Below are 13,573 nucleotides of genomic sequence, written 5' to 3'. Positions count from 1 at the left end.
ATACATACATACATATACACATACATACACATATACATACATACATACATACATACATATACACATACATACATACATACATACATATACACATACATACTTACATACATACATACATATACACATACATACATACATACATACATACATACATATACATACATACATACATACATATACACATACATACACACATACATACATACATATACACATACATACATACATACATATACATACATACATACATACATACATATACACATACATACATACATACATACATACATATACACATACATACATACATACATACATACATTCAGTCAGACAGACAGATAGCTAGACAGACAGACAGACAGACAGACAGACAGATAGACAGACAGACAGACAGACAGACAGACAGACAGATAGATAGATAGATAGATAGATAGACAGACAGACAGACAGACAGACAGACAGACAGATAGATAGATAGACAGACAGACAGATAGATAGACGGACGGACGGACGGACAGACAGACAGACAGACAGATAGATAGATAGATAGACAGACATACAGACAGACAGACAGACAGACAGACATGTGGTACTGAAATCAGATACGTATCCGATATGTGTCAGTGCGACTCAGACTGAACAGATTAGAATTCAAGCGACTTTTACGTCAATCCAGCTCAACATTCAGCATAAAATGAGACCTCGAACATCTGGACTGATGTTTCTGTACAGACAAAATTAGAGGACACTCATCCAAACTGCTCTGTGCTCTTCAAATGAAAAGGCCGAACGCGGCCAGAGGAGAACGAGACTGCAACGTCAAACAACAGGTAAAAGTCTCACGCATTTCAGAAATGACGGTTCTTCAAGGGTTCTTTAGCAAAGAAAATTGTTCTATACAGAACCATGAACACTCAAAGAACCCACTGCATGATTAAAGGATACTTGAGTCATTAAAAGGGTTCTGCAGATTGATGGAGAATGTGATGTATAAGGATCTTTATAGAATGTGTTTTGAAAATGGTTCCATACAGCACCAAATGATAGCAATAGCCTTTTTGGTGCCGTATAGAACCATATACAACACATTCTCCATCAATCTGATAAACGCTTTCTCATCCTATCTCATTCTCACCCTTTATTCATACAAAGGGTTCTCTGGGTGCTCATGGTTCTATATAGAACCATTTTCTTTACTAAAGAACCCTTAAAGACCATATTTTTTAAGAGCGGAAAGCAAAGCTTAAGGAAACCAAGGACGTGAACCAAACAAGTGGGCGTGGCTGAACCTCCAGGAGAGACGATTACCGTTGACTCCATTTGTGATTGTTTATCTCTGGCTGAGCAGCGTGAAGCTCTGTTCTTTTGGGCTCGTGGGCCAGTTTAGGAGCTGACCTGTTCAGACTGATGTCGCATACAGATCACATTTAAAGACACTGTGAACAGCGTAACAGAAAAATCTGATTTGGTGAGAAAACCAGATCTGGGTCATGTTTACCTGCTGTGTGACACGTTTGGTAAAAATCATATAAGCATGGTGTGGCATTGTTTGGTGGCCTGTATTTAAAATAAAGCCGTCACTAAAACGTAAATAAAGCACAGTCCGGCGTTTTAATGTAAAAGGCTGTACAAATAAAGTAGAAAACAAGATAACTGATCATCCAAAAAAGGGTTTAATGGTTCATATATGTTTTTGTTAGAGGGCCCTGCTGAAAAGGAATCACAGAAACCATTAAAAGGTTCTGCTGATTCCTGGTGGTGTGTCATAGTCAGGGTTGGGAGAGCTACTGAAAAATACAACTTTCTCAAAAGTTGTAGCTGCTACAATTTAGCTACTTTTCCAGAAAAAATAGTGGCTACTTTTTAGCTACTTTCAAAGCGCGACTGTCAGAATGTTTGTGAATCTCCACCTGACACACCAAACAAGCCCAACTGACAGAGTGAACAAGACACTGCATTTAATCTCGAGCCAGAAAGAAACAAACAACTGAAAAGCTGCAAATTTACAAAAAGATCACCGAAAAGTGAGTTTGAGTGACCAACAATCAAACTTACACAGCCAAAGGCCTGATATCCAACAAAAAATTAGACTAAGTAAAGGAAAGTCAATCATTCCAGGTTTTTCCTAACAAAAATCAACAAAAATAACCAATAAACCAAACAACTTTGTGAAAAGAATCGTCAACTGTTGAAATAAAACTGCTCCAATGTAAACATTTCAGCAAGATACAGACAGAAATGACATTCAGAGTCCTTTAAACTTCAGCAACACTTCAGGCTCAAAATCCTCATCAGCGACTCTGACTCTGTTTGGGGTGAATCAGGCCTGAATAATCTCTCCGCTGCTGCAGAGCTGCTGTGGCTCCACAGCAGAACTAGGTTTTTGGGTAAAATAACATAAAATAATCCTCCTTTACTGTAAAATCGTTATAACACACAGTTCTAACACAGTTTAACAATAAATGGTCTTAGCGCTGGAGTTAACACATAACCGCTAATCCACAAACCTTTAACGCTGAAGACTGACGCTCAGACTGCTGGACACACAGCAGCGCAGATAACGAAACGGCAAAGAGAGAGATTTAAGACGAACATCGATAATTTGGAGACGAATGGACTGATTTGCGTTTATAATCACTCCAGCTGGTTTCCTGATACGTTTAATCTGCAACAACTCGTGAAGCTGAAGTCGCTGCTCATTCTCCAGCATCTCGTTCAAATTGTCCTGTTCCACCTTAAATGGCGCAGCAGTACAATCTGGCACCTCAGGCACCATTTAAGGTGGAATGGGACGATTCGAACGAGAAGCTGGTGAATGAGAAGCAACTTGAGAGACATTTTACAAGAAACTTGCGGAGAAGTTTCCTGACTGAGGTGTGAGAAAAGCAGCTACAGCTAAGGCTAAAGCTTAAAGCAGAGCAAAGTAAGTCTGCGTTTTCGTTTATATTACATTTTCAGCCTGTATCAGCAAATCAGCACACACTGAGATATACTTACAGCCAAGATAGTAAAACGGACATGAAACGTTGTGGCTCCCAAGGTGGTTTCATTTTTGTTGAAAGGACAAAATGGCTTTCGGTTGCGACCCCTGAGCTAAGCTTACTAGTAAGGGGTCATCAGCGCGTGCCCGTTTGCTCGAACTGTCAGTGGCTCAGTCATTACTGCACAGTTGCCACCAGCCCAGTTAACGACCGCGATCTGTGGTTCAGATTTAGCGCGGATTGCCTGAAGCCTGTAGCGAAACTGTAGCTACACAAAAATTAGTAGGCGCTTCAGCTGTTAGCTACATTTCATACAACTGTAGCGGCTACAGTAGCTACAAAAAAATGTAGTTAACTACAAAAAGTAGTTATCAAGATATCAGTCAAGTCAAGTCAGAGTTTATTTATAAAGTACTTTTTACAACAGGTGTCGTCACAAAGCAGCTTTACAGAAAAATTTGGGTCCGAGCCCCCATGAGCGTCGCCAATGGCGACAGTGGCAAGGAAAAACTCCCTAAGAGCAAGAGGGAGAAACCTTGAGAGGAACCAAGACTCAAAAGGGGAACCCATCCTCCTCTGGACGACACCAGATAGAAAACAGCGTTAGAATAAAATATTAGAATACAAAACGGGAAAAACAGGTGGAGCAACGGTTAATTAGATAGACTGAGGTTATGCAGCTGCAGCAGGAGGGTCAGTTCATGAGGGTGAGGTTTGCCCAGCTTTGTACAGCATGAAGCTCCATGGTGGTCAAAACGGTGCAGATCACAGTGTAAAGGACTCTAATGGTTGAACATCTGCTCTGAGACTGATTACAGATGCATCTGATAGTTACTAATGGGATCTACAGAAAACTAGTGGTCTCTAATGATAACCATTAAGCCAGTTCTCTTGGAATTGGGTTTTAGAACCATTACACCAAAACCTGAGAACAGAAACGATTATTAATAATAATCAAATATTAACTTGGTTAATATGTCAAGAAAGCAAGAGCACCAGGTTTCAGTCTTGTTGGTTCTAACGGTGTTATTTCAGCAGAGGGGGCTCAGTTGTTGTTAGATGTTTTAATGATGGATTGAAAATACATTCACATATTGGGTGACCATGTAAGTGGACTGAAGTTATTATTTGATGTTATGGGCAGTTGTGGGCTGGCGGTTAGGGAACCAGCCTTGTGACCGGAAGGTCACCGGTTTGACCCCCTGAGCCGACAGCATGTGACTGAGGTGCCCTTGAGCAAGACACCTAACCCCCAACTGTGGATAGGGCTGCCCACTGCTCTGAGCAAGTGTGCTCACTGCCCCCTAGTGTGCGTGTTCAATAGTGTGTATGTGGTGTTTTACTGCACGGATGGGTGAAATTTCCCCGTTGTAGGACTAATAAGGGTCACTTAACTACCTAACGTTTTGATTTCAAGATGCCACAAACGCAGCGTTAATGTTTTTATGTCACTCATGATGCTTTTACACATTTTACATGTTACCATATACGGCCGTAAAATATCAAGAGGATTTAAAGGTATAAACACAATGGATTTAGACCAATTCTAGAGCCTGTAAACAACAACAACCAGTGTACAGTAACTGTATAAACTACATAATAACAAGTAGGTGCTTGGATGGCGGCCTGTTGTGACATCATTATTTTATTGAGTTTTATTTTACACAAATTCAGAAATAATCACAATTTAAATCACAGTCACAGTCCAAAATATCACAATTTGACATTTTGTCCAAATCGTTCAGCTCTAAAATAAACATAAACATCAGCGCAGCGATCATTAACCCCTTAAATGGCCAGAGCCCAAAGTTTAATTACACACTTCTGTCAATTAAGAACAGCTCAGCCAGTTTACACTGTACTATCTTAAAGTGATGGTTCTTCAAGGGTCCTTCAGTAATGAAAATGGTTCTGTAAAGACGTTTAAAGAACCCTTTGCATGATTGAAAGGTTCTTTGCATCATGAAAGGCTTTTTCAGATTGAAGGATTCGTCTGTTGTTAAAAGCTTAATAGAATAAACAATAGAAGAACGATTTTGGGTGCTATATAGAACCCTTTTCAAAAAATGTTCTGTATAGAACCATCTACAGCACATTCTTAAGAACGCTTTCATGAAGCATAGAACCCTTTAACAGTTTTAATTCTTTGCATGTTTATGGTTCTTTACAAAACCAGTTTCTTTACCAAAAGAACCATCTTTTTTGAGAGTGCAGCTGAAAAGTAAGCATTAATATGTAATAAGCCTGAGATTATAAATAAAGGGTTAATAAATGATCTAATGAAACAGACTCCGCCTCCTTACCTGGAACACTGTAAATAAATCTATAGCCGTCTATTTCTCCTTTCGGCTCCTTCCAGGAAACGTGTAACTCGCTCGGACCCAAGACTCTGAAGCGCAGCCTCCGTGGAGCCGGAACTGAAACAGAGGGAAAATGATATTTTACCATTTACACCACCGTTTATATTTGTACACGATTAAATTCTGTAAAGCTGTGAAGAAAGTGACGAGGAGACGAGGAGCGGAAGTTCCCACAGAAACACAAACGCTTCCATAAACACCTACAGCCACATTCTGCATCTCGTACTGAACACGGTCCTTTATTTTAATATGTAAATCAGCATCAGTTTTATAGGCTGTATTAAAGAGCCCATATCTGCACTTTCCATGTATTCTGGTTTGGCGTTAGTTCCACTTATAACGTCTGTGTGGGTTTATGGACCTCTTTATCACTTACAGCTAAACAGGCTGTTTTAGTTACTATTCATCTAAGACTGACATATGGAAATGAGCCCTTTTCTGATTGGCTGCCCTTTACTGCCCTGTTCACAAAGCAGTTGAGGGTGAAACACTCTGTGTTGAATGGTGGGGCTAAACTGCTGTAAGCTGAATGGGCAGAGCTAAACTGCTGTTGGTTGAATGGGCGGAGCTAAACTGCTGTTGGCTGAATGGGCGGAGCTAAACTGCTGTTGGCTGAATGGGCGGAGCTAAACTGCTGTAGGCTGAATGGGTGGGGCTAAACTGCTGTACCTGAATGGGTGGGGCTAAACTGCTGTTGGCTGAATGGGTGGGGCTAAACTGCTGTAGGCTGAATGGGCAGGGCTACACTTCTGTAGGCCGAATGGGCGGGGCTACATTGCTGTTGGCTGCTTGGGTGGGGCTAAACTGCTGTTGGCTGATTGGGTGGGGCTAAACTGCTGTAGACTGAATGGTGGGGCTAAACTGCTGTTGGCTGAATGGGCGGGGCTAAACTGCTGTTGGCTGAATGGGCGGAGCTAAACTGCTGTAGGCTGAATGGGTGGGGCTAAACTGCTGTAGGCTGAATGGGTGAGGCTAAACTGCTGTAGCTTAATGGGTGGGGCTAAACTGCTGTAGGCTGAACAGGCGTGGATAACTGCTGTAGGCCGAAGGGGAGGGCCTACACTGCTGTAGGCTGAATGGGTGGGGCCACACTGCTGTAGGCCGAATGGGTGGGGCTAAACTGCTGTTGGCTGAATGGGCGGAGCTAAACTGCTGTAGGCTGAATGGGTGGGGCTAAACTGCTGTAGACTGAATGGGTGGGGCTAAACTGCTGTAGCTTAATGGGTGGGGCTAAACTGCTGTAGGCTGAACAGGCGTGGATAACTGCTGTAGGCCGAAGGGGAGGGCCTACACTGCTGTAGGCCGAATGGGTGGGGCTTAACTGCTGTTGGCTGAATGGGTGGGGCTAAACTGCTGTAGCTGAACGGGTGGGGCTAAACTGCTGTAGGCTGAATGGTGGGGCTAAACTGCTGTAGGCTGAATGGGCGGGGCTAAACTGCTGTTGGTTGAATGGGTGGGGCTAAACTGCTGTAGGCTGAATGGGCGGGGCTACACTTCTGTAGGCCGAATGGGCGGGGCTACATTGCTGTTGGCTGCTTGGGTGGGGCTAAACTGCTGTAGACTGAATGGGTGGGGCTAAACTGCTGTAGGCCGAATGGTTGAGGCTAAACTGCTGTAGGCTGAATGGGTGGGGCTAAACTGCTGTAGGCTGAATGGTGGGGCCACACTGCTGTAGGCTGAATGGGCGGGGCTACACTGCTGTTGGCTGAATGGGTGGGGCTAAACTGCTATTGGCTAAATGGATGGATATATATATAAATGCCTTGATTTTTGTGACATCACAAAGGCTTTTTTCAGTTTATTGTCCAAATCTTTGCTGTCCAAAGAAAAACAGGTATTTCCAAATTAGTAACTTTACAGGACAAAAACCTTCTTTACGTTCAATGTAAGTTAATGTAAAGAGGTTTTATTCAAAGCAATTCTGGAGCATTTCTATGGTCTTGGCTCTTTAATGTCAGTAAGAAAGTGATGCATGTGTAGATGTGAAACGTTTACAGTGTGAGAGAAGAGAATGTGGCTTTTTAAACCCAGGTTAGACTCTATCACTCTACCGGGACGGTCAGGGAAGGGTTAGACCTTATATTCCACTTTCTAATCAGTATCTGTGTTTTGATTTTACAGTTTTACATTCACTGACTGTTTTATCAGAACACAGAAATGCTGATGGAACTTTTTCACTGAGCCCAGGAGAAAATTCACAATGCTAATAGAGCTCTTAATAGAGGAGCTCTATTTCTCTCCCGTTTAATGATTTAATGTCATTTATCCTCCTTTGAAGTGAACTTCGTGGTTTCAAAGGGTTCTGGTAATAAACAGCGCTGGGAAAAATCAGGCAGTATCCTGAAAGTCGATACTCATCCCTAACTATCGCTTTAAAGAGAACCAACAGTAGGAGTGAACGATCTGAGGTTTGTGAATAAAATTCACCGACAAAACAGCAGAGCTACGTTTAAACACGACTGAAGAACAAGTGGCAGGTTTGTAGAGTCACAAAGAAACCCACAGTTTCATTCACTGTTTGATTCAGTGTCTGATTCACTGTTTGATTTACTGTCTGATCCACTATTTAATTCCCTGTCAGATTCACTGTGTGATTTACTGTTTGATTCAGTATTTGACTCACTGTCTGATTCATTGTTTGATTCAGTGTCTAATCCAGTTTCTGATTCACTGTCTGATTCAATGTTTGATTCACTGTCTGATCCACTGTTTGATTCCCTGTCGGATTCACTGTTTAATTCCCTGTAAGATTCACTGTCTGATTCAGTGTATGATTCAGTTATTGATTCACTATTTGATTCAGTTTTGATTCAATGTTTTATTCGCTGTCTGATGCACTGTCTGATCCACTGTTTGATTCAGTGTTTGATTTAGTTTGATTCATGTTGATCAGTTTTGATCAGTGTTTGATCACTGCTGATCAGTGTTGATTTAGTGTTTGATTCACTGTCTGGTTCAGTATTTGATTCAGTGTTTGATTCACTGTCTGGTTCACTGTTTGATTCAGTGTTTGATTCACTGTCTGATTCAATGTTTGATATAGTGTTTGATTCACTGTCTGGTTCAGTATTTGATTCAGTGTTTGATTCACTGTCCGGTTCAGTATTTGATTTAGTGTTTGATTCATATAAAGAGAACAGTGAGAAGAACCGGCTTTTCTTGACATGCTGCTGTTCTCTGTTAGTGTAAAATGAGGGTTCTAGAGCACTAAGTGCTAAACATGGACGTGTAAAAAGGTAGAAGGTTTTGAGCAGAAAGTCAGACACAAGCACCCGTCACCGCCGAGAACAAGAATAAGAAACAAAAAATTGCTCCAAGTTCACCAACCTGAGATTGAGGATTGGGTTCCTTCTCAGAGAACGTCCTCGTTCCTGCACTCTCAGAACGAGCTGTTTCTTTCAGAGCCGCTTTATCAAACTCAAACGTGTTCATGCAGGAACATTTTCTAAAAAGGGACGAAGAGAAAAGCCCCCGAAACCGCACAGCCTGCTTACTTCTACCACGTACAGTGAGGAGAACTGAGCGAGAAACGCTGATGGAGATCCGTCCTGAGGAGCGTTCGGTTTTTCACAGGAGCTACACCGAAATGTTTGTGTGCAGGAACGGATGTTTCAGAGTAGATGATGAAGAGGAATGATCAGCACGGACGCATTTATACAGGAAAACAATAAATAACGTCCTCCTGTGGCCGATATCGATATCAGTAACTGATCATTTTACTTTTTTACGCTTTAAAACAACTTCACACCTTAATCCACATATGAAGCGCACTTTAACATCCGAAAGATGGATCACTGAGTGTGTTTACATGTACTCAATAATCTGATAACTGCAGAAAATCAGATGTGTCAGTAACTGGTTCAGTGTGTTTACACTTAATAATCTGATAACTGCAGAAAATCAGATTGTGTTAGTAATGGGTTCAGTGTGTTTACACTTTATAATCTGATAACTGAAGAAAATCAGATTGTGTCAGTAACTGGTTCAGTGCGTTTACACTTAATAATCTGATAACTGCAGAAAATCAGATTGTGTCAGTAACTGGTTCAGTGTGTTTACACTTAATAATCTGATAACTGCAGAAAATCAGATTGTGTCAGTAACTGGTTCAGTGTGTTTACACTTAATAATCTGATAACTGCAGAAAATCAGATTGTGGCAGTAACCGGTTCAGTGTGTTTACACTTAATAATATGATAACTGCAAAAAATCAGATTGTGTCAGTAACTGGTTCAGTGCGTTTACACTTAATAATCTGATGATTGCAGAAAATCAGATTGTGTCAGTAACTGGTTCAGTGTGTTTACACTTAATAATCTGGTAACTGCAGAAAATCAGATTGTGTCAGTAACTGATTCAGTGTGTTTACACTTAATAATCTGATGACTGCAGAAAATCAGATTGTGTCAGTAACTGATTCAGTGTGTTTACACTTAATAATCTGATAACAGCAGAAAATCAGATTGTGTCAGTAACTGGTTCAGTGTGTTTACACTTAATAATCTGATGACTGCAGAAAATCGGATTGTGTCAGTAACTGGTTCAGTGTGTTTACACTTTATAATCTGATAACTGCAGAAAATCAGATTGTGTCAGTAACCGGTTCAGTGTGTTTACACTTGATAATCTGATTAAAGCAGAAAATCAGATTGTGTCAGTAACTGGTTCAGTGTGTTTACACTTTATAATCTGATAACTGCAGAAAATCAGATTGTGTCAGTAACTGATTCAGCGTATTTCCATGCTCTTGGGTAATCTGATAATAGGAAACTCCAGATCAACATGAGTCAGGCAGTAATCAGATTTCTGCTTTACAACCAGCCAACAAATTCACAGAATACGTGACATGAACATAAACTCAAACATCAGAGGCAGCTTTTTTAAAAACATCGAGTCACTTTAGCGAATCCTGTGTTGTAGAGAGTGAGGCAGCTCAGATGTCTTTACAATGGTGATGATAGAAACCAGGGGTCGCCATGACTACAACACAAATATAGACATTTTATTTACTATCCAGAACCACCAGTGAACCTACACGAGTCTTCTGAGTTTATATGGAATGTTGATGATGGAAAATAGTGGAAAATCTGAAATAATAAGTTTTCTTTGGGGACTATTTTGCCTCACAGCGCCCTGCATGTATCCCTCCACCATGAATGGAGTTTAAGTTCTCTAAACTATCATAAAACAGTGTCTCAGTCATCAGGCAGTGAATTCATAACCATTTCATGTAGGAACTTTCTGTGAGGGAGCTTTTAGAGGTGGACGTCTGGTTCCTATCACCACCACTGTGGACAGTTCTGACTCAGTAAGTTTCTCTAGAACAGAGAGTTTCACACCAAACCACTCTGAACGGCTCTGTTTACATCGTAACCAGTTAATTACACAGAAAATGTAAAAATCGCTGGAATTCCCCTTTAACAGCTACTGCTTTCGTTAGTGTAGCGCGGCGCTGTATGAAGCCCTGCTGTCACTGTTCTTTAAAGGTGACAAGTGACGACTTGTAACTTCAAAAGATTGAGGCGTGAGCAGGAGGTCCCGTATCTGCGCGCGTTAGAAACGCAGCCCGAAAATCCGTTCGGCCTTTGATGTGGTTTATCTTTCATCCATGTGAAGACACTTACACTTCGGCACATAGCACTTACTCCAAATCCACACAGACGGCCTTTTATCATCACTCTTCCGCTTCCTCACCTGACAGAGACCCTCCGCACCTCCTCTGAACCTTAATTATCTTTTACCAGCATGGAAATCCCTGCTGGGGGAATTAAAATATTAACACCTCCAGGAGAGGGAAGCGTTGGGAATGTTCTGCGCTTCTCAGTCAAAATTATTAATGGGATGCAAAATCCCACAAATCTGCGCCGTGTGGGAATTACAGAGGGGTTCATGACAGGAGGATGAGGGATACATTCCCAGATTTCCCCAGAACAGCCATGAAGAGATTAACCCAGTTCCACTGAAACGTGTAAAATCGAGTCATGCAAATAAATTGACCTGTTCTTCCACACCTACTGTAGCTACTGTTCAGAAGAGCTTTACAGAACCTTCATAAAATCCCTTAAAACCTAATATAGAACCTGTAGAACACAATACCTACACTTAGAACCAGTTATTCATTCAGCCTAATGAGAAACTGTAGAACAGACTCCGTTTATATCACAATACCTACATTTAGAGTCGGTTATTCATTCAGCCTAATGAGAAACTGTAGAACAGACTCAGTTTATATCACAATACCTACATTTAGAGTCGGTTATTCATTCAGCCTAATGAGAAACTGTAGAACAGACTCAGTTTATATCACAATACCTACATTTAGAGTCAGTTATTCATTCAGCCTAATGAGAAACTGTAGAACAGACTCAGTTTATATCACAATACCTACATTTAGAGTCAGTTATTCATTCAGCCATGAAAACGTAGACGACAGTTTATATCACAAACCATTTAGAGCGTATCATCAGACTCACGGGAAACTGGGGGGCCGCAACTTTCATTATATATTTTATAATATTTATTTGGCTTTTGTTTTCTTTATGTCGTTTAATTTATATATTCCATAGTCATGTATAGATTATTGCAGTTAAAATTGCAGAAAAACGTGTTTTTTTCTTCAAAATATGGCCTCAGCTTTTACACATGACTGTGAGGACGAGCTCTTCTGTGGTGCTTGGAATTCTATATTATTGATTTAGAAACCAATATTGCTGAACTGATGACTCAAGAAGTTGTAACTGTTAAAATAATGTATTGTTTTATTTTAAAATATAAATAAATTGTAACCTTAACATGTTTTTCAAGTGTAATATATCTGAAAACAAAAATGGACGTTTCCATAGAATGACTCTTGAACTCGACACCTGGCATCTTTTATTTATTTTTGTGTCTCATAGATCGTTGTTGGGGAGGGGTGGGAGCACACGTTACGTTGCAGTGCAGGCTGGGAACTGTAGTGCAGCTCATAGTGAAATGGGCTAATATTAATAAAAAGTTAAATAATTTAGGATTGTGCAGGGGCCTTGAGTTTGACACACTAAAGTTTACAGCTGTCAGAAAAAGAACCTACTAAGTAAAATGAACTATAGCGAATGAGAAGAGAACGTTCTAGACTCTTATAACAATCAACCACAAGTATGGCGCACCAACCAAACGTTTATGCTAGTTCGTGTTTGTCCAGTCGGCCTTTGGAATGTTTTTAGCAGAAGGTTAAAGAGATCAACGTGATATTAGTGACATTAGTGCTGTTTGGTGTGTTTTTCACCATTTAAACGTCGCTTCAATTGAATCTCCAACTATTTGTATGTGTTTTTTTACTCTGAATCTCTTTGTCCAGCAACCCTGAGCGCTTATAACTAAAATTCTATTAAATTTAGTGCTACAATGATCATCTTAGAAGAAAATGCCTCAACTGAACCTGCACATTGCAGCAAAGCTGGACAGCAGAAAGGTCAGAAAGGAGCACTTACTTTGGCCCTCGGTAGGGCCGAGGAACTGCAGCAGCACTGCCAAGAAGACCAGCGTCCTCCACGACTTCATTCTCAACCCAAAAACCTGCATCCTTTCTCCTGCACCTACAGCCAGCCAGCCAGACAGACAGACAGAAGAAGAGCGGAGGAATGTGAGTGAAGCTCTGGATGTGGCCTGGAGGGGATTTCACTCAGAGACGGGGGAGGGGGGCGGGGCGGGTTTTGGTGGTGGTGGTCAAGGTTCTGTGGGTCAGAAACACTGAGGACTTTGTGAGGTTTTGATGGACAGGCCTGTAAGAAGCACTTCCTGACTGCCATTGTTGTTCATGAGAACAAGCAGAGCTGCTCTAACCCTCCATTCAGCAGCAGGCTGGAGGTAGAGCTCCACAAAAGGGAGAGAGAGAGAGAGAGAGAGAGGGCTCCTCAGGTTCTCCTCAACAAGAACCGTCTAAATGACGATGCTGATTATCAAAAGCAAGGAAGGCAGCGTCTTAGAATGTTTATTGTTAATTTATCACCATTTCCATGTGTAATATAATCAATATTCCATCTGCAATTTGGGTAAAATGTCCTTACAGTGTAATTATATTTTGCTTTTTTTTTATTTATAATTGTTTATATTGTTAAATTTCTGTGAACTGAGTTTATGTGAAGGATAGAGTTTATGTTTTTTATCTTTAGTATTACATATCACTGCTGTCAGAACAAAACCTTGTATTTCCAAAAAGGTAACTTTACAGGAGAGGCAAAAAATGTACTGTAC

The 13,573-nt window shown here is 40.9% G+C and overlaps 1 protein-coding gene across 1 annotated transcript in view; it reads right to left on the bottom strand.

The window, feature by feature from the left end:
* The window catches only part of col14a1a (collagen, type XIV, alpha 1a), a 167,690-nt gene that overhangs the window by 150,080 nt on the left and 4,037 nt on the right, over positions 1 to 13,573 (bottom strand). Inside the window, 2 exon segments of the mRNA XM_036596192.1 lie at positions 5,285 to 5,398; positions 12,811 to 12,915. Coding sequence (XP_036452085.1) covers positions 5,285 to 5,398; positions 12,811 to 12,901 — 205 coding nt within the window. The 5' untranslated portion in view covers positions 12,902 to 12,915.

The sequence above is a fragment of the Colossoma macropomum genome, unplaced genomic scaffold (assembly GCF_904425465.1).
Source record: "Colossoma macropomum unplaced genomic scaffold, Colossoma_macropomum, whole genome shotgun sequence".
NCBI lineage: Eukaryota > Metazoa > Chordata > Actinopteri > Characiformes > Serrasalmidae > Colossoma > Colossoma macropomum.
Note: the sequence above shows the minus strand (reverse complement) of the source record. Positions and strands in the feature narration are given on the sequence as shown.